The 18,839-nt window shown below is 41.6% G+C and overlaps 2 protein-coding genes across 3 annotated transcripts; both read left to right on the top strand.

The window, feature by feature from the left end:
* Positions 1-1,335: 1,335 nt before the first annotated feature.
* On the top strand, positions 1,336-9,179 carry lgi2a (leucine-rich repeat LGI family, member 2a). The gene is made up of 8 exons (XM_018759524.2): positions 1,336-1,576; positions 2,004-2,075; positions 3,357-3,428; positions 4,000-4,071; positions 4,177-4,248; positions 4,852-5,021; positions 5,745-5,909; positions 6,615-9,179. The coding sequence occupies exons 1-8, from the start codon at positions 1,383-1,385 to the stop codon at positions 7,430-7,432; spliced, it is 1,635 nt and encodes a 544-aa protein (XP_018615040.1). The 5' UTR covers positions 1,336-1,382; the 3' UTR covers positions 7,433-9,179.
* A 1,451-nt stretch (positions 9,180-10,630) lies between these two features.
* LOC108938732 (2-5A-dependent ribonuclease) lies at positions 10,631-17,342 on the top strand. Of its 2 annotated transcripts, XM_029252277.1 has the most exons (8): positions 10,631-10,675; positions 11,998-12,091; positions 12,934-14,987; positions 15,255-15,418; positions 15,512-15,732; positions 15,862-15,991; positions 16,420-16,520; positions 16,602-17,342. In XM_029252277.1, the coding sequence occupies exons 3-8, from the start codon at positions 12,953-12,955 to the stop codon at positions 16,726-16,728; spliced, it is 2,778 nt and encodes a 925-aa protein (XP_029108110.1). In that variant the 5' UTR covers positions 10,631-10,675; positions 11,998-12,091; positions 12,934-12,952; the 3' UTR covers positions 16,729-17,342. The 2 variants fall into 2 exon arrangements, with proteins under 2 accessions (XP_029108110.1, XP_029108111.1); XM_029252278.1 differs by lacking the exons at positions 10,631-10,675; positions 11,998-12,091; positions 12,934-14,987; positions 15,255-15,418; positions 15,512-15,732 and having other exon boundaries at positions 15,766-15,991.
* The last annotated feature ends 1,497 nt before the right edge of the window (positions 17,343-18,839 follow it).

The following is an 18,839-nucleotide window of genomic DNA, read 5'->3' as shown; positions in this document are numbered from 1 at the left end:
TACCCTAAATTGCTCCAGTAAAATTACCCTGCTGTACAAATGGGTAAATAATTGTTGGTAGATTAACACTGTAAGTTGCTTGGAAAAAAGCATCAGCTAAATGAATGTGGAGAAGCTCATTCATAAATGTGGGAGACATTATTGTTTCTTCGCTTGTCATTAAGTTCATGCAGAAGGTGTGTTTGTCAGACATGTGCTGACAGTCATCAAGCATTAAAGGAGAACAGACTGCAGGAAATAAAAGGTGACCAATTATACCAAATTGTGAAAATTAATTGTAACTGAATGCAGTGAGTTTCTCTTTGGAAAGAGGCTCCACATGACTCCAGTGTGTCATTATCTGTGGGGCAGGTGACTTATACATCTATACATCAGCTTCTGGGTCCTAGACATCAATTATTAAAAATGGAAGTACATATTCATGGATTCAAATATGGCTAATTACCTAATAGAATAAGTGTAGCATTTCAGTTATCTGAAGGCTCTTTTAGTCCACCAATTGAATATTAATAACTGTTTGTTCAATGAAGCATCACAGTGGTCCAGAGCCTATCTTGGAGGTGTAGGATGTAAGGCAGAGTAAATCATGTATACCAGTTTGTTGCGGAGTAGTCACACGCTATCTATCAATTGATCAATAGATCGATAGAGTCCAAACACATTTCAGGTGAACTGCTGAATTTGGAATCACCAGTTCACCTGAAATGTGTTTGGACTCTGACAGGAAACTACATGAATATATGGAGAACATGCAGAACTGTAGAGAATGAGCTGGATTCAAGCCCTAGTCGGACCTCGTGGGTGAAGAACTGCGAGGCACCAGCGCTACCCACTGTGTCACCCTGATGTGTACCATCGTGACATAATTAAATGATGGAAAAGGGCAGTTTAACCTAATTAGGAGTCGCACTCCAAACGTGTATCATCCGTCGTTCCATTTAGATCCGTCTCCCGATGAACCATTTCGCCTCATCCAAAATAAACTGGAAATGTCATGAAATGTTTCAGATGCGTCTGCTCTTGTTGTGTGAAGCTGCCTCGGTCCATGGTTCCAGTTCCACGGTCACAGGGATTGGTTCCTGCCCACAGCCCTACTCTCAAACAGATACTGAGTGGATGATGCAAAGCGCGACCCTTTCCATGGCAACAGCATCCTCCCGTTTCCACGGCAACAGCCTCGTTGCTGTGCAGCAGCTGGGTAGCGGGGCGTTGTGTTTCCCTCCCCGGCGACGTGGCCGCGGGTGTCGTGGTGCTTAATAAATAATGAAGGTGTGGAGCTGAAGCGCTGATGTCAGGGCGGCTGCTGCAGCGGCCGATGGTGCAGTCTCCTCTCCTCTCCTCTCCTCTCCTCTCCACACACACGTGACAGGCGGCCGGTCGACATGCTCTCCCTCGGAAAACACTCCTCTGTGGCACCCCTCCTGTTTCTTCTTGTCCTCCTTTATTCCGTGTCCGTCCCGGTCCATCCCAGGAAGCTCTTCAGATGTCCTTCGACGTGCACTTGCGCCAAGGAGTCCATCATCTGCGTGGGTTCCTCGTACGTCCCACGGATCGTCCCCAACGACATCTCCTCCCTGTGAGTGTCCGTCCGGCCATGGCGAACGGATCGTTTTCCTTCTGTATTTATTTATTTATTTATGTATGTATGGTTACCGTTTTAATCGTTCTGCTTAGCGCTTTGCGCGCCCGTGCGCGCGACGCCTCCGACCGCAAAGCGAATCGCGATGAACAAAATGTAATTGTGTTGCGCAGGACTATTCATTATTATTTATTCTCCTCGTCGGCGAGCGTGTGCGTCGTTTGCCAGAGTTAAATAACCAAAAAGCGCCCAGTGCATTAAGCAAAAAGTATAATCAGCTGTGTGTGTGTAGAGACCGCATTCATTTTATGTTCAGAATTATGCCGTAATATGAATGAAAAGGACGGAGCGGAGCCCGAGTGCGATAAACAACCGACACGAACCAGGTGTTTAAATTAATGCCATTCTTTTTCGCTTTGTCCAGGAGCATCGTCAATGGGACCTTCTCAGAGATCAAGGAAGCCATGTTCGCCCACATGCCCTCTTTACAGCTCCTGTAAGTCCTCATCTCATGTCCGAGAGCTTCAGGAGCAGATTCCTGCACGTTTCAGGGTTTCGCTCCCTTTGCATGGAGGATGTGAGTCTGTTTTATTTATTGTCACACAGTTCCACCAGCGTGAATGGCAGGTGGAAGATGGAGCTTCTGTAGAAGGAGAGGTTTCGTTATCTTTTCGTTTTCGTAAGGAACCAAGGACAAAAAATATATATTAACTCTGAGACAAAGATCTGCTGAGTTTAGTCCTTTGTGTCAAGATTCTGAACTGCAAGGCTCCCACATTCATAGTGTTCTGGTTTCCATTCAACCCTGCCGGATGTTGGTCCTTGAGGATTCGAGCTCTGAACCCGTGTCCATCGGTACTAGAACCTGTCTCTTAGGAACAAGGCCGCTGAAGGAGAGCAGAAGAGCATTTACCTTCCTCAGGGTCCTCCTCAGCTGTGTAGGATACCAGCTCATGAATGCTGTTAACCCTTCCGAAGGGTCGTCCTTGGTCCTGTCTCACGTTGGCCTCAAAGGAGGTCTTCGTGGTTTGTGTTATTGCCTCCTGAGCAATGGAAATACCTACAGCAGGCATCTCCGGAGGTCAACATGTACACTGGCTGTTACCCGCCAAGGACACATACGGACGACGGCGCTCAGCATGGTCCGGGGGCGGAGTAAATGATCTCTGATTGGTCGAATCATACACTGTCGTCCCTCCAGTTAACCAGTGGCCACGTGTATGAGGTTTGATTGGTTGATCCAGAGTGTGACGTCTTTCCAGTTTTCCAAAGGCCATGCGGCATGATCGAGATGTTCGGGTTCTGGTGTGGGGTACTACTAGCTGACTGAAAACCACAGCTTTGTAGTTACAGAATCAGCAGTTCTTGCATTCTTTGCAGAATTATCTGCTATGCATTGTGGGTAAAAATTTTTTTCAAGATTTCAACCGCACCTGCTGCGTACTGTATAGCATTACACGAATGAAAAAAATACATTCCGCAGCGTACTTTGACATCCAGTATGTTACAGTTTCTTATCTGGAACATGTGTAATGTTCCCTCTAATGATGGCCTGAAGGGAAATTTTTTGACTCCAACAAATAAAGTTCTTATGGAGTGACTTTTTTTGAAAATGACATTTTTCCATTTTAGTTCTTTTATTCCATTTACCAGATAGATACGCAGTTATAAATGTAATTTATAAATGTAGTTTTTTAAAAAAAAATGTAATGTTGTAATTTAATCTTTACTGATTCTTGGAACTGGGAATTTTTTTTTTTTTTTGGTCTTTTCTCAGGCTTCTAAACTCCAATTCATTTACCGCTGTAAAGGATGATGCATTTTCTGGGCTCCCGCATCTTGAGTACCTGTAAGTATCTCCATTCAGTGCAGACCGGAAAAGCTTCTCAAACTCTTTGCGAGACATCTGTGTGAAGGGCAATCAGCACGTGAGCTTTTGAGAGCATCACGATGCCGTCTGCAGGAGCACAGCAAAGTAGCAGGGAGGATCGGGCAGCGGGAGACGTGCCAGAGCTCAACCATTCAGAACCATTCAGAAATATTCACCAAGACTGCGTAGATAAACACTGAGTGACTGTTTGGATTGCTGTTGTCTAAGGATTATGGGCAAGAAGGAGAGTTTTCAACGATTGCTTCGGATTAATTGGCTGTTTAATCGTTTTAACACACCTGAAATTCGAGGTTCGGCTCTCAGTGCCGTAACACATGTAAAGACGTGCAAACTTCATCGAAGGCTTGACTGCTTGCTCAACTGGATTACGTTAACCAACAGCTTTTGAAAAACTATGACAACCAAAAAAGTTTATAGCCAGAGATATTCTGCAGTTTTTTTGCTATGTTACACCCTTGTGTTTTCATTGTTTTATCTGATAATCCATCTAAATGTCTGAATCACTTAACTGTGCCCACTCTCTATTTAGATTTATAGAGAGTAATAAGATTGAGACGACATCAAGATATGCTTTCAGAGGGCTTCGGGATTTGACCCATCTGTAAGTGGCAATTATCGTCACTGTACGCGTACTTCCTGCTTTCCTACGGCCCGCTGAAATTCATTGTGCTGACGCTGTGATTCTGTTGTCTGCCTTCTCCTGCAGGTCTCTGGCAAACAACAACATCAAGTTTTTGCCAAGGGATCTCTTCAACGACCTGGACTCGCTAATTGAGCTGTAAGTTGGCACTGCTGGCTTCTTCTGAGCCGGCCGTGTGTGGGTAAGGTTTTCAACTGAATGGAGCTTCTCCGGCTTTCCTGTACGCTTCATACGCAAGTAGCAATTCGCCGAATGTAAGGTGCTGGAGGTGACTGTACTAACATGAGCAATTAAACACGTTAAAGTTAGAAATTAACTGTTTACAGCGGATAGCATAGTGGTTAGAGCTGCTGCCTTTGGACCCAAAGGGTGCAGGTTCCAATCTCACCTCCAGCTGTAGTACCCTTGAGTAAAGTACTTGCCCTAAATTGCTCCAGTAAAAATTACCCAGCTGTATAAATGGGTAATTGTAAAGTAGCTTAACATTGTAAGTCACTTTGGAGAAAAGCATCAGCTCAATGAATAAATGTAAATTATGTGAAATTGAAGTCATTAACGGGATAACCAACAGGCAGCGGTGGCATGGTGGGTACTGCTGGTTTCTCATAGTAAGCTGTGTGTCCCAGCATAGGTCTGAATTATAAGTCCTTAATGCCAGTTCTATACTGTTTTTTATTTTTGAAAAAATCCACCTTAGTCTTATTTCCTTTCTGTCTCTCTGCTCCTCATGCTCCCTGGCAGTGACCTGCGTGGCAATGCGTTTGAGTGCGACTGTAGGGCCAAATGGCTGATGAGCTGGCTAAGGACCACCAATGCCACGGTGTCTGAAGTTGTCTGTGAGGGGCCAGATGAAATGAAGGGCAAGCGCCTGAATGACCTGGCCAGCCTCCAAGATGACTGCATCTCCACAGGTGACTCTTTGTCTGTTGCTCAAAGCCAATGGCAGAGGCCCAGTCACAGCGGTCCACTTACTGGGGGCCACCTGCTGGTTCCTAGCCCTAAGAGGCCCATTTACTGCTGCCCACTTGCAGGTCTACATTTATTGTGGATGAGCTGTAGGTCCCCAATCTTAAATCCAAAGATGGACTTCAAAGGGGAAACAGGCAGAGGCACTTCTCATGAAATCTTGCTCAGTGTGCCCATGCTCATCAACGTCTTGAAGATCTGCTCCATCCTGCCTCACACAAAGTGTCCTCTAGTGACTCTTGGTTTAACTTCCTGCTTCTTCTGTCTTTCATTTGCTCATTCACCTTTTGTCACATTCTATGTTTCCAGGTCATACATTTTTACAAGTCCATCCTCATCCACAGCAAATTTAATATTTAGGAAATTGTCAATATACTCAGTTATAACAGAGTTAAACTGGTTCATATGGAGCAATGTGACAAATTGACTGTACTCTAGAATCGCGTGTCTGTCCTTCTGTTGATGTTATGCACTCGTATTTTTCTCTGAGATGGACATCGCTTTGGAGAAAAGCTTCTGCTAAATTAATAAATGTAAATGTTAATTAAAGAGTCATATTTTTGTATGTGTTGCTTTGCTGAAACTCTTAGAGAGTCTGACACATTTTTCCCGACACAATCAGTTAAAATGATTTTTATTCTTTGTGCTATTGTCCTTGCTACATGCAGACTTTATCCTACATCAGTCTGTGGCCTCAGAGTCTCTGTCTGTGGACACGTTCTCCTACAAGAATGGTGTGTATGTAGCCATAGCGGCGCCCAACATAGAGAGCTGTATGATCATGGAATGGGACCATATTGAGATGAACTTCCGGAGCTATGACAACATCACCGGTGGGTACCCGCCATGGGTCTTGCTCATCCACATTGCTGTTTTTGCATGCTCTTTTCCATGGCTATCCCTTTTATCCTTTTGTAAATGAATTGAGAGCAGGATTTTAAATGTAAAGCTTCATAACACATTACATAACTCTCCAAACTTCTGTCCCAATTTCCAAACTGAAAACCAAAAATATGAAAGATATCTGACCTTATATTAGGAATTAACCTGATTTGCGTTCTGGTGCCTTGGCTGTGATATTACAGTAACTACCATTCACTTATTGAGACCTAAAACAAATAATCATTTAATAAACACTGCTAGTTCCCTCAGTCTTAATTTGCAGCATCTAGGCCATACTTTAAAGTGTGATGTGTGTAAAGCAGGGGGGTGCGGTGGCGCAGCGGGCTTGGCCGGGTTCTGCTCTCTGGTGGGTCTGGGGTTCAAGTCCTACCTGGGGTGCCTTGCAGCGGACTGGCGTCCCGTCCTGGGTGTGTCCCTTTCCCCTCCGGCCTTGCACCCTGTTTTGCCGGGTTAGGCTCCGGCTCACCGCAACCCCGTTTGGGACAAGCGGTTTCAGCCAGTGTATGTGTAAAGTATTTGAAATCCCATGACCTGTAAACCAATAAAAGGAATGACATCTGTTTCCCTTGGTTTAAGGGCTATCATAAAAAAATGTACCAATATTTGTGAATAAGAAAATGCTGTTCTTGTAACAGGACAGTCCATTGTTGGGTGCAAGTCTGTCATCATCAACAATGACGTATTTGTCATCGTGGCCCAGCTTTTCGGCGGCTCCCATATCTACAAGTTTGATGAAGACCAGAGCAAATTCACCAAGTTCCAGGACATTGAGGTGTCCAGGATCTCCAAGCCCAATGATATTGAGGCCTTCCAGATTGGGAGTGACTGGTTCTTTGTGATTGCTGATAGCTCCAAAGCAGGCCTCTCCACCCTTTACAAGTGGAATGACAAAGGCTTCTACTCCTGGCAGTCTCTTCATGAGTGGTTCCGGGACACAGATGCTGAATTCATTGACCTGGACGGCAAGGCCCACCTGATTCTGGCCAGCCGTTCCCAGGTCCCAGTCATTTACCAATGGAGCAGAAGCTCTCAGAAGTTTGCACTGCATGGTGAGATCCCCAACATGGAGGATGTGGTGGCTGTCAAGGCCTTTTATATTAAGGAGGAGCTTTACTTGGCCATGACCCGCTACATTGGTGATTCCAAAGTCCTCCGGTGGACCACCAGGCAGTTCGCAGAGGTACAGGCTCTGCCCTCCCGTGGCTCCATGGTCATGCAGCCATTCTCCTTCAAGGACCGACACTACCTGGCGCTGGGCAGCGACTTCACCTTCTCGCAGATACACCTCTGGGACTCGGATAAGAAAACTTTCGAGAGGTTCAAAGAAGTCTACATCCAGGCTCCTCGTTCCTTCACTGTGGTGTCTACGGACCGCCGCAACTTCTTGTTCTCTTCCAGCTTCAAGGGAAACACCCAGATCTTTGAGCATATTATCATCGACTTGAGTTTGTGAGCCCCGGTCAGGACTCGGGGTCTGTAGTCTTCCATCATGCAAAGGAGAGAAAGAGACAGCAATGTCTTGCGGCATTTATCAGGTATTTATTCATACTCAGTGTTTCATGTATTTCTATAGGGGTTTTTCTGGAATTAATGTCTGCCTTGCTGTACCATTTTATCTGTTTCATACACACGCCTAAGAAATAATGACAGACGGCTGCTGGATAAAGGCCAGTATGCAAACCTTTTTCTTCATTTGGCTGGTGACACTCAAACTGCCACAGTTCCAGTGGTGACATCAACTGCCTTATCTCAGATGGGTTATGTGTCTCTGTGGTGTCTGACTGTAAGAGGCTTTCTTCATAACTGGGATCAGGAAATCTGGGGGAAAGGAGAATATCTTCTCAAAGTAGACAGAGCTGTACTAAGCACAAATTATTACCGATTTGGACAAATGTTTTTTTTTTTTTAAATGGGCTTTGCTTCAGATCAAGGCAGCCTGCTTTAGTAGAAATGGTTTTGTCTACAGAACCGTCCACTTTGTTACGCCACCTGCTGAAGATTACTGCTTTTTCATGCACCAGGCTGAGTTCAGGTTAGGTCAGACCGAGCTGCTTAGTATGCTTAGTATCCTTTCCCCCATGTCCACCCTCATTCAAGTTCACTCAACCCTGATTCACCATGCAATTCTGTTTGGCTCTTCTTCATCCCATAGGCCTCTGGGTTTTGTGTCCACCTTGCGTTTGTCTGCATGGCCCCGATTATTAAATACAAAATCTGTCAGGGCTGCCCGGTGGATGGGAGGTGGGGAGCAGATGCAGAAAGTTAGAAGATGTTGCTGTTGACAGAACATGATCTTGTAGGATTTGGGTGACAGGCCCGCCGTATTCTGCATGGAAACTTCTGTTTTACTTCCTATTAATTCTGCCAGTTTTCTTCACTGTTTGGGTCTCTTTCAATGTCAGATAGTTAAATACATATTTCAGACACATAACGCACTGTTTTACACTTTGGTCCAGTTTATACAGTTTGACGTTTCTTGTGACGCAGTCCAAGTCTTGTACCTTTTTTAATGGCATCACGAAATGACACCCTCCTTGGATTTAAATCAGGAACCTCACTTTTTGGTTAAAGGTTAAAGGCTTCCACCTGGAGCCCTCTGGTCTGGTAATTAGTTGAGGCTAATACAGAATTCAAATACAGAATTAGAGTTCTTTGCAGTTGCAGCAAAGTATTCATTAATTTCCAGCGTGGAACAATAGACCACAAACCTCCTGTGATGAATTTCTTAACGAATGTTGGTAATCATTACAGTCTAGTACATCATGTTAATATGTTCAGATTCAAAGCCACTTTAAATTGCTCAAGATATTTAAGTGCGATTTAATTAAGCTTCCAACAGCGTTCAAGTCTGAGAAACTGACCCACATTTGTGCAGCTCATTTTCATATTGGCTGTAGAACATCACCCTCAACTATGGAATCAGCTATTTCACTTGTGTAACACACGTGTTTCATGGGAGATACAGAGCAGCAGTCTGTGTCCCGTGAAAACAACATCAATTCTGAAGAAATAATGTCTTTCTGTACGTCATGCCACTTGGAATGCCGGTCAAACGTTTGCGCACAACTTGAAATGCAATGCAGCTTGTTAAAGCATGTCAGAATGTACATTCAAGTTTTATACGACTAATTTAAAACCTTGGAAAAATCTGTATTGACTCTACTACTTCTGCTCATTTGGCATTTCTCTGGCATTGTAGCCCATGGTACCACTTAAATATGCAAGTTGTATGACATTTAGATTGTTTTGTAACATGATAGAAATATGATTTTATGCTTACTGAATGTTATCCTTGAATTATTATTAAGTCCAAATAAAGAACATTTATGATTACGTTCTGTTGCCTGTAGACTGAGTGGTTGCCTTCCTAAATATCGTGTGAATGGTAAGCGGTTGGCTTTCTGATGCTTACGGTGTAAAACAATCCTCAGTGGGTGGTTCCAGTGTGACTGAGGTGGGCTGCTGGTGTGGAGGTACATGTGGTAGGGATGGGCAGATATTTATTTGTACACTGGTATACCCCACAGTTGTGTGAGCACCGCCCTCTCTAACATCTTAGTCCATCATTTGTCCCTCTGCCATCATAAGTAACTGCTTAATGCAGGGTCACTTCAGAGCCTGTCCTGGAAGGAAGCATAGGGTGTGAGGAGGGGTGTACACACTGGATGGAACACCAGTCCATCACAGAGCAATAACACACACACACACTACAGGTAATTTAGAGTCACCAGTTCACCTGAAACACATGTCTTTGGATTGTAGGAGGAAACACACCTGGAGGAAACTCGCATGAAAACATGTAAACTCCACACAAACTGAGCTATGAGCTCAAATACGAGCTCAGGAGCTATGAGGCACCAGTGCTACCCACCGTGTGACTGTGCTACCATGGTACAAAGCATGGTACGATGCAAAGCTTACTGTAAATGGCTTATAATTAATTGAATTTATATAGTAAATATACACATGCTATTGAATTAATCAGCTGCATAAATCCATAATGTCACTTTTAGTTGTAAATTGACTTAAAAGTCATTTTTAGAATCTAGAATGCCTAGGAGGGGTGGGCAGCTATTGGCACTTAGACCGCTACAGTTTTTTTCTCCCTTGACTTTCAGTTGGGAGTTTTTTTGCTCCCTCCCTCTGTGGCCAGTAGGCATACTTATAGTTTTAATAACTACATGGATAATGTATTACTGCAGTAAATTGTCAACTATCTTATTTCTCTTACCCCTTTGTTCGGCGCTTTGTGTCACTGTGTGAGAAGAGCGTGCTATAAAAATGAATTGAATAAATTATTACTAGTATCTTACTGTACAAAAACATATTGTAAATCACCTCAGACAAAGGCAGGTGTGTCAGAAAAACAATGGTATTGATAAGGCTGGATTACCAGTTCTTCTGAGTGAATTATGTCATTGCTATGTTTTATGATCCCATCTAATATAAGGGGGGGGGGGGCACACCCTGTACTCTCTTTCTTCCAAACTCTGGTGGTCTCACACGTGGCCTCATATACATCTTCAACCCCTTGAGGATCAGTAGAAAGACCTGGAAGCCTCAAGTGCAGCACAAAAGACAGACGAAGGCGGGAATCCTCGCTCTACAACACCTCGCATCTCCTTTCGGGGCGCGCGCGCGCGGGCGGGACACGTCACACGTCGCACGCGACCCAGTTCACTTTTACGGAAGACGGGTGAGTTTGTGGTTTTGTTTAGTACCTAAAATTAAAAGAAAAATAAAAGTGGTGCTTTATATTTAGACGAATTTATTATATACGAGGGCTGGGGACAGTCTGAGAGGTAACGTGCGTGAAAAATGTGAAAAGTTTAGAACTACTACTAGTAGTACTACTAGTACTAGTAGTACTAAGTACTACTACCAGCAGCGGCGTATTCTGCACACGAATGTTTGAAAATGTTAAGAAAAAAAATGAACTGGGAAAAATAATATGAATTAAAAATGAACGGGCAAGTACTTGAAAGTACGATGTTTCGTATTTCTCAAACGGCAGTATAAAGTTACTATGTTATGTAGGTAAGAACTGGAGGATCGGGTTTCGCGCTCGAGTCTCTCGGGTGGAGAAATCGAAATGATTGATTGTAATACAAAAGCAAACCCAATTCCGGAAAAGTTGGGATATTTTCTAAATCATGCAATTACACGAATTATTTGCCGCGATTTCGTTAAATTCTCTTGAACCTTGGCTTTATTTAACTGACAAAAGTCCAAAGAAATCCGTTTGTAGTCTAGATTTTTTTGTGAGTGGAACACAAGTACCGTAACTCTCGAATCGAAACTGAAAGTAAAATCATGGCCGAGAGCAAGAAAATGAAAAAGGAAACACAGTGATTAACACAAACTCTGAACTTGGCAGCTCATCTTACAAAGCAACTACTAAACTTAAGATTTGCCATTTCATCCAGTTATGCTGAAAAACCAAACCATTAACTCCAAAGCCAGTTCCAGTCATTACACTCTATGTCCAAACTCTCCAGCTCCAGTTTTTAAACTCGATTGTCTTGAAATAGTCTTTACTTGGGTTGTGGTTGTGCTCCTGATGGAAGTTGTTCATGACATTTTTCATGTAGTTTGGTCCATCACTTCATGAGACAAAGCTGTGGAAGGGGTTATTGAAGTCATATATAACATTTATTCATTTAGCTGATGCTTTGTGACATTATTAGTAATTAGCTAACTGCAATTGTTTAAACATTTTTAAATCTGGGTGATTTTTGCTGGAGCAACCTTAGGGTACGTATCTTGATATAAGGGTACGAAAGTAGAAAGTCAGATTGAAACCTGCAACTTCCAAGTCCAAAGGTGACAGCTCTAAGTACAGTAATACCTGCTGGCCCTACTTAAGAATGTTGAATTTTTGGATCCATGAGGCACAATTATTTGGGAACAGGGAAGCTGAGATTGGGAAGTTTAAGTCGTCAACTATAAAAATTTTCATAAATTTCTCTCCATGCAAATCTGTGAAGTTGTTTGTAACAGTCATTTTCCATTCTACAGAAGCTGGGTTAACCCTACACAATAATTGTGTTGGTTTCCTCCAGATGCTCTGGTTTCCTCCCACAGTGCAAATACATGTATTTCGGGTGGATTGGTAAGTCTTATTTGGTCTTTGTATCTATGTGTGTGAGAGAGAGAAATGTGATTGCCCTGCAGTAAACTGGCATCCTGTCCATGGTGTTCCCTGCCTCATGCCGTGTTCTTCCAGGATGGAATACATCATTGTAGCTCAGCACGTTGTGTGAACTGAGGGGAAAAAGGAATAATCACCAGATGAAGATATGAGCTAGAAACAAAGAATGAGCACATTCACTGTCACTATCTGCTTGTGCAAGTCAGGGTCATGGACTGAGTAGCTGCTCATGCAAAAAATAATAATCAGACTGAACCCATGACGATAAAATATAATAAATTATAAATGTTATAAATGTTGATGGAAAAAATAAATGCAAGATAAACTTCACATAGTCTGCTACCTGACTCTTATCTACTTATAACCAACTTAATTTTAGTTATTCACTTTTTCTACGCCATGGACCACTTTAAAAAATGTCAAAAGCTGAGGACCTCTTTTAGAGAAATTTTCATATTTAAATTCAGGACAATATATTTTTCTGTATTTTGCCAAGAATGTGTTTTACTGAAAACTGATTACATTCGCATATAACTGTTATAGATAATAACAGCCTAGCAATATTTTTGTGACTATAGTTAGTGCTTTTTTTCAATGAAAGCCTGTTTTTACTGACCCCAATGGGGTTCATGGCCACCAGGTTAAGAGCTCCTGAGCTAAACTAATATTCTCAAATGATTATATAATGAAACAGTTTCAGTGAAATACATACATCTGCTGTTTGTCATATTTGAAGCATATATTGCTCTGTATTTATGCATACAACACTTTCAATTACTTTTTGCAATATTTCTTTTTTGTAGGTTTTGATTCAGTTATGAAATGACCATGTCATTCGTATTTTCACAAACCTTTCCGCTTGCATTACCTACACAAGTGCAAGTACAAACAGTACCACCACCAGAACACACAGATCCTATAATTCAATGTGTTATTGATGGGAACTTGAAGAAGCTGAAGAAGCTGATTAATAGAAACAGGGACATCAATGGCCTCTACCCCTGTGCAATCTGGGGAGATTATATTACCCCTTTGATGGCTGCAGTTAGGTCTGAGAAGGAGGATACCTGTACATTCCTCTTGAAAAATGGAGCAGATCCCAACAAACCTTCAAGATTTGGCTGGAGATCACTCCATTATGTTTCACATTCCACACTAAGTATTCTGAGGAAATTACTTGAAGCCAAAGCATACCCAGATGAAATACCAGGAGAAGCTACTACACCACTTCAGAATGCTGTTCAGATGGACAGAGCTGACATTGTGAAAGAACTGATAATGGCTGGTGCATTTCCAGATGGCAATTATGGAAAAAATCCAGAGGTTGATGAAAAATTAGTCGAAATCATCACTCATTTTGCTACAAAAAGTGAAGATTTTCTCATTATGAAAATATTTTTTGATTTTAAACATTTGGTTTTACGTAAATCACCAAAAGAAGTGTTTGAACACTTTAGAAAAGACTTGTTTAAAGAACACCCCATAACGCACTTGACATTGGTGGACTTCTTTTTCAGGAATGAGGAGTACCAGCAGATATGCATTAAATTCCTAAAGGAGTCTCAGAAACTAGATTCATATATAGAGGAAACCATTGAACGATTTTCTCGAATTCCACCTAGAGCACAATGGAACGCTGTAAACAGCCTAAATGTGGTGTTCTGCATTGTGAAAGAAGTATCTGTTGAGGATTCCCTTAAAATAATCCCTAAACTACTGAAATATCTTTCCTCTGAGATACTGGGAAAAGAAGTGCGTGATGAGCTCAGAATGAATATCATCAAACTGCTATACATAATTACACAGAAGACATTGGGAAAGAGAGATGGCTGGGACAGCACTTTGGCAATGAGCCTTTATAAGGGTGTTTTACCTTTCACAAATTCAGTTCATCATTCTTCATTGAGGACTCTTACTTATGCCATACTTGCTAACCTGTTTGCATTTGAATGTATTCCCCCTGCCATGGCATCCTCGGGAGTGACCTCAGTGCCTGAGGTGGTGCTGAGTAAAGCAGAGGTAGGGATGGATGAAGACTTGAAAGAAAAACTCAGGTCGCTAAATACAGCTCTTCAGAGTCCACCAGGTGCTGCTCTGCAGCCTGCAAATGTTGTAATTGAGGAATCCAAAAGTTTCAGCTTGTCAATGAAGAAAAAGCAAAAGAAGAAGAAAAAGAAACCTAAACAATCACAGTTACCAACGCAGGAGGAAAGAAGTGGATGTCCTTCTGGACTGGAAGACAAATCCATAAGTAACACAGATTCTGATCACGAGCTTGGAAAATCAGTACAAGAGTCAGGCTCTATTAATGACGATCTAAGTAAGGAGATAAGGACTTCTGTCAGTGAGTCTACAACTGCGCAACGTCAGTGGTATGAAATCAGTGTTCGGTGGAAGTCGCAGTTGCAGAAGTTTGTCAGCTTAAGTGCAAATGAAGTGTACAAAGTTGGAAGCATAAACCTTGCAGTGAATGAAAATTTCCGAATTGCAAAGGGGAGCGATGGAACTGAAGTGTATCTTGGCTTGAGAGACGATGGTACAGAAGTGGCCATTAAAAGAATGCTCAAGTCAAACTATCAGGTTCTGAAGAATGAATGTGAGTTTTTGAGACTTCCGAAGCTGGAGAGTCCTCACATTGTAAGATATATTGATTTTGCTGAAGATGAGAATTTTGGCTACCTGGTGCTCCAGCTTTGTGAGTACACTCTGGATGAATACATCAAAGAGCACGTACCCAAGGACAACACCTCTGTCTTAAAGAGAATTGTGTATGACATCCTCCACAGTCTAAGTGTCCTTCACAATGACGACATGAAAATACTGCATCGGGATATCAAACCCCAGAATGTTCTGATAGGTAAAGTATGACAATTTTGGACTCTAACCTTCCCTGATTTTATTATCAGAATGCAGTTTTCCAAGCCAAGATCAAGAGACTTCAGTTGTAATGAATGAAACATTTTCTAGACATGAAAATAATTTAATTAATGGTAAATTATTAGTAAATAATTGGTACATTTTTTGTGAGCAGTGACAATTGGTAGAATAGTCTGTAAGTAAACTACAATAATCAAATCCAAATCTATTTCTAAGTCAAATACAATTTATAATGATTCATGAACAGATGTAAATGGAAGCGCACGACTGGCAGACTTTGGCATCAGTCGCAGACTTCATTGGCAGGAAACCACTCTGCACACCGCCAGCGTGGGAACAAGGTGCTGGATGGCCCAGGAGACGCTGGATGAAGATGCTAGAAACGCATACAAACGCTCCTCAGACATTCAGGTTTCTTTAAATAGTGAGAATGCATGTACATGTACATTTCTGGTCTTTCTCCAATGCCTGTAACGTAGGACTAATTTTTATTTCTTTTTACAGGTGGCTGGAATGCTGATTTACTATATGCTCTCTGGTGGACACCACCCTTTTGGGAAAGGAGCCCTTTGTGAAGCTAACATTTTCCAGGGGAACTATTGCCTGGATCAGGTGGAAGATGAAGTTGCAAAGGACCTTATAGAATGGATGATCCAGAAGGATCCCAACAAGAGACCAAGGATTGATGAAACACTTGCTCATCCCTACTTCTGGGAACCAGAGCAGTATGAAGTTTAAATTCAGTGATGTCACTGATGCATTTGACAGCTGCAATCAGCTGTATCTAGGAGTTTGTCATTGTATAAAATATCAGTTTTTCTTGTGTGTTTATGTGGTTACACATTTTCTTCCAGGAGAGTAGAGTACTTGAAGAAAATGGGCAATCAGAAGGAAGTTCAGAATTACAGCGATGCTAGTGATGAGCTCCTTCAAAACATCAATGAATACACCCATGGGAGGTCCTTTGCTCAGTGGAAGTCAAAGGTAGGCCTGATATCTTTAGGGTCTTCATTTCTGTGAAGAACACAAGAAGTACGCTTTGATGTGGGTTGCTCTCACATTTACTGTAACTCTTAAATGACTCATTGTATTGCTGAATTTCCTGAATATTAGGGTTAGCACTTTTGAAAAGGTAGGCAAAAGAGTGGGGGCAACAGGTAGTACGGTGGTTACAGATGTTTCTTTGGACCCTAACCACTTACGTTCAGTTCCTACCTCCAGCAGTAGTACCCTTGAGTATAGTACTTCCTGTAAATTAAAACACCCATAGTCATGTATTTTTCAGGTTATCAGCCAAGAATTGTTTCACATGTGTAAACTCTCTGTTGACAAATTTACATTATTGCTTTTTGCAAAACAAATAGGATAATGGAGTAAATAATTTTCATAATGAGCGAGTTATGTATTTCTAGCTGCCTGCCGAACTCATTCAGAAGCTGGAAGGCAAGAAGAAGGGGTACCCTGAGAACACCCTGGGGCTGCTGCGCTTCATACGCAACCTGCATGAGCACTAGTAAGCGGCTCTTGACCACACGAACCATGTCTTCATACTATCATTGCACTGTTACTAGGTGTTAGCTGGAGTTCTTTGTAGCCCTACAGATGCTGAAGCACTTGACTTGATGGCCACCTTCCCGGACCTCTTCAGCAGCGTGTACAAGTTTGCCAAAAAAATGGACTGGAATTCAAGACCAAATCTTAGAAAAATCTTCCGAAAATAAACCTGTGGGGGTCACCTATAGATTCAATCTACAGTTTTAAATTCTGCAAAGAAACAAAACTTCGAGCTGAAACATGTGCAGTTTTATTGTATAATTTTTTTTTTTTTTTTTTAAAAACTACTGAGGGCACCAATACCATTTCACAGCTGCTGTGAAATATCTGATATGTTAACATCCAGACCCTGTCCTTATGTTTTAATGTAAGCAATGCAATGTTGATAAGGTAAGGAGGAGGTGTTTTGGAGAGCAATAGTTAAATGTGGCCTGTGTAGTAACACCGCCTGAACTGTGATCACATTTCATACTTGTAAATTATTAGGCTTTTTAGTTCCATTACTGGATCCTGTGTGATAACACACAGAAAAATTAAGGATGGCTTTCAAATCAGGTGTATGAAATTAGAATGGATTGGCTGGAGGAAGAATAGGATGCTTTTACTACTAAAAGAATTGAGAAATGTTAAGATGATCAAGTGAATGGTGCTTATTCAAAATGTATTTTAGTTTGTTCTTTGGCTAGTGCCTTTAACGAAAGCAACCTAAAACATTTCACTGTACCTGCTGCCTTTGGACCCAAAAGTCATTAGTTCAAATTCCACCTCCAGCTGTGGTACCTTTAAACAAGGTACTTATCCTAAATTACTCCAAAAATTATCCAACCGTATAAATGGGTAAATAATTGTAAATTGCTTTGGAGAAAAATGTCAGCCAAATGAATGACTATTTTATTTGTCACTATATTACTGGGGTTAAAACTTATTTTCCTGGGTTTACAGGTGAAATTCTCGTTAAGTACTCGCACTCCTCTGTCTCAGCTGTCTCTGCACCTTTCCTGTTCTATTTTTGTTTCTATTAACATGTTGTAACCGTATTCAACATTTTTGTTAACTTTTTCTGTATTTAAAGGAGAGGAAAACATAAATAAGTGAAATACAGAACAAAAAACCAGCTTTAGTACAGTAATATGAATGCTGATCTTGTCAGACAAATTTTACTGGTGAAAGAAATACAGTTCTGTCAAAAAACTTGAAAAATATTTTAGAAGGACATGTTTTCCTCCTTTAAACATTTCTAATTGTGTTTAGGCCAAAAGACTTAGAAAAGGGTGTTTTAAGGGAAAAAAGATATAATCATGTTGTATGAAAAGTTAAGCTGTAAGAAAAAATTGTCCTAAGCAGTTATAAAGCTGTGTTCAGGGCCACACTAAATAGTTTTTGTATGCTTGCACCTATCAATGCTCATTTATATATACATGTATCATTTTCTAGGCAATATTATGTACTGATCATTTTGGGAGACTCCTCTATTCATCTCTGACTTTTTTAGCAGGTTTTGTTCCTTCTCCCTCATCTATGAATACAGTGTAATTCATAATTTGCATAATAGTACTAATCATACTGTGGCAAGGGTGTCCTTTTTTCCCCCCTCATGGATCAGAATGGATTATCAGCCCCCAAAGGTGTCTGGTTCCACACACTGTCCAACTGGACAGGTAAATAATTTCTAAAGTCATCATTTCTAATGATTAAAATCTTTATTCAATAAATAAATCCTAAAAACCATCATGCCGATAATAAAATAAGACAGACTACTGTAAAGACTATGTAATTAAAAGGAATTTACCCCGTAACTCCACCGCTCCAGAGGGGTGGTCCCCTGGCCTCTTACCAGGGTGTTACCGTACACCTTACCTATACCGTTCTTGGGCATTTTCCTTTTCACAACACATCCCCCCATTACCATTTTAGTGGAATAGGTGTATGGTACAAACACATATAGAAAACGAACAAGCACCCACACAGCAAACTAACCTACACTATACTAAACATAAAATAAAGTGGATAAATGACAAATTAATATAAACACACATAGTTATTTACAAGCAAATACTTCAAAGTGCAAGAAAGGGACCTTTTTTTTTTTTTTTTTTAATGGGTCACCGCCTCCAAGACGCTAAACTCATGAGAGTTCCTCAGCACTCCCCACAACGGTGTGGGGGAGACCCCTTGAAGTTCCCAGAATTCCTCACTGGCAGTCAGCGCATCAGTACCATTTACAACCAATCAGGACGGAACACCAACTACTTACATGAATTTACATCACCCCCTCTTA

Source organism: Scleropages formosus, chromosome 5 (genome assembly GCF_900964775.1).
Source record: "Scleropages formosus chromosome 5, fSclFor1.1, whole genome shotgun sequence".
In the NCBI taxonomy this organism is placed as follows: domain Eukaryota; kingdom Metazoa; phylum Chordata; class Actinopteri; order Osteoglossiformes; family Osteoglossidae; genus Scleropages; species Scleropages formosus.
This window is presented reverse-complemented; position numbering and strand designations above follow the sequence as displayed.

What these genes read in the sequence shown, in the direction of transcription:
- LOC108938732 (XM_029252277.1), top strand. Translation starts at nt 12,953, where the DNA reads ATGACCATGTCATTCGTATTTTCACAAACCTTTCCGCTTGCATTACCT. An exon ending in ACCCCAGAATGTTCTGATAG is followed by an intron (nt 14,988 to 15,254) that starts GTAAAGTATGAC and finishes ATTCATGAACAG; the next exon opens with ATGTAAATGGAAGCGCACGA. An exon ending in TACTTCTGGGAACCAGAGCA is followed by an intron (nt 15,733 to 15,861) that starts GTATGAAGTTTA and finishes ATTTTCTTCCAG; the next exon opens with GAGAGTAGAGTACTTGAAGA.
- lgi2a (XM_018759524.2), top strand. Translation starts at nt 1,383, where the DNA reads ATGCTCTCCCTCGGAAAACACTCCTCTGTGGCACCCCTCCTGTTTCTT. An exon ending in ATGCCCTCTTTACAGCTCCT is followed by an intron (nt 2,076 to 3,356) that starts GTAAGTCCTCAT and finishes GTCTTTTCTCAG; the next exon opens with GCTTCTAAACTCCAATTCAT. An exon ending in CTGGACTCGCTAATTGAGCT is followed by an intron (nt 4,249 to 4,851) that starts GTAAGTTGGCAC and finishes GCTCCCTGGCAG; the next exon opens with TGACCTGCGTGGCAATGCGT.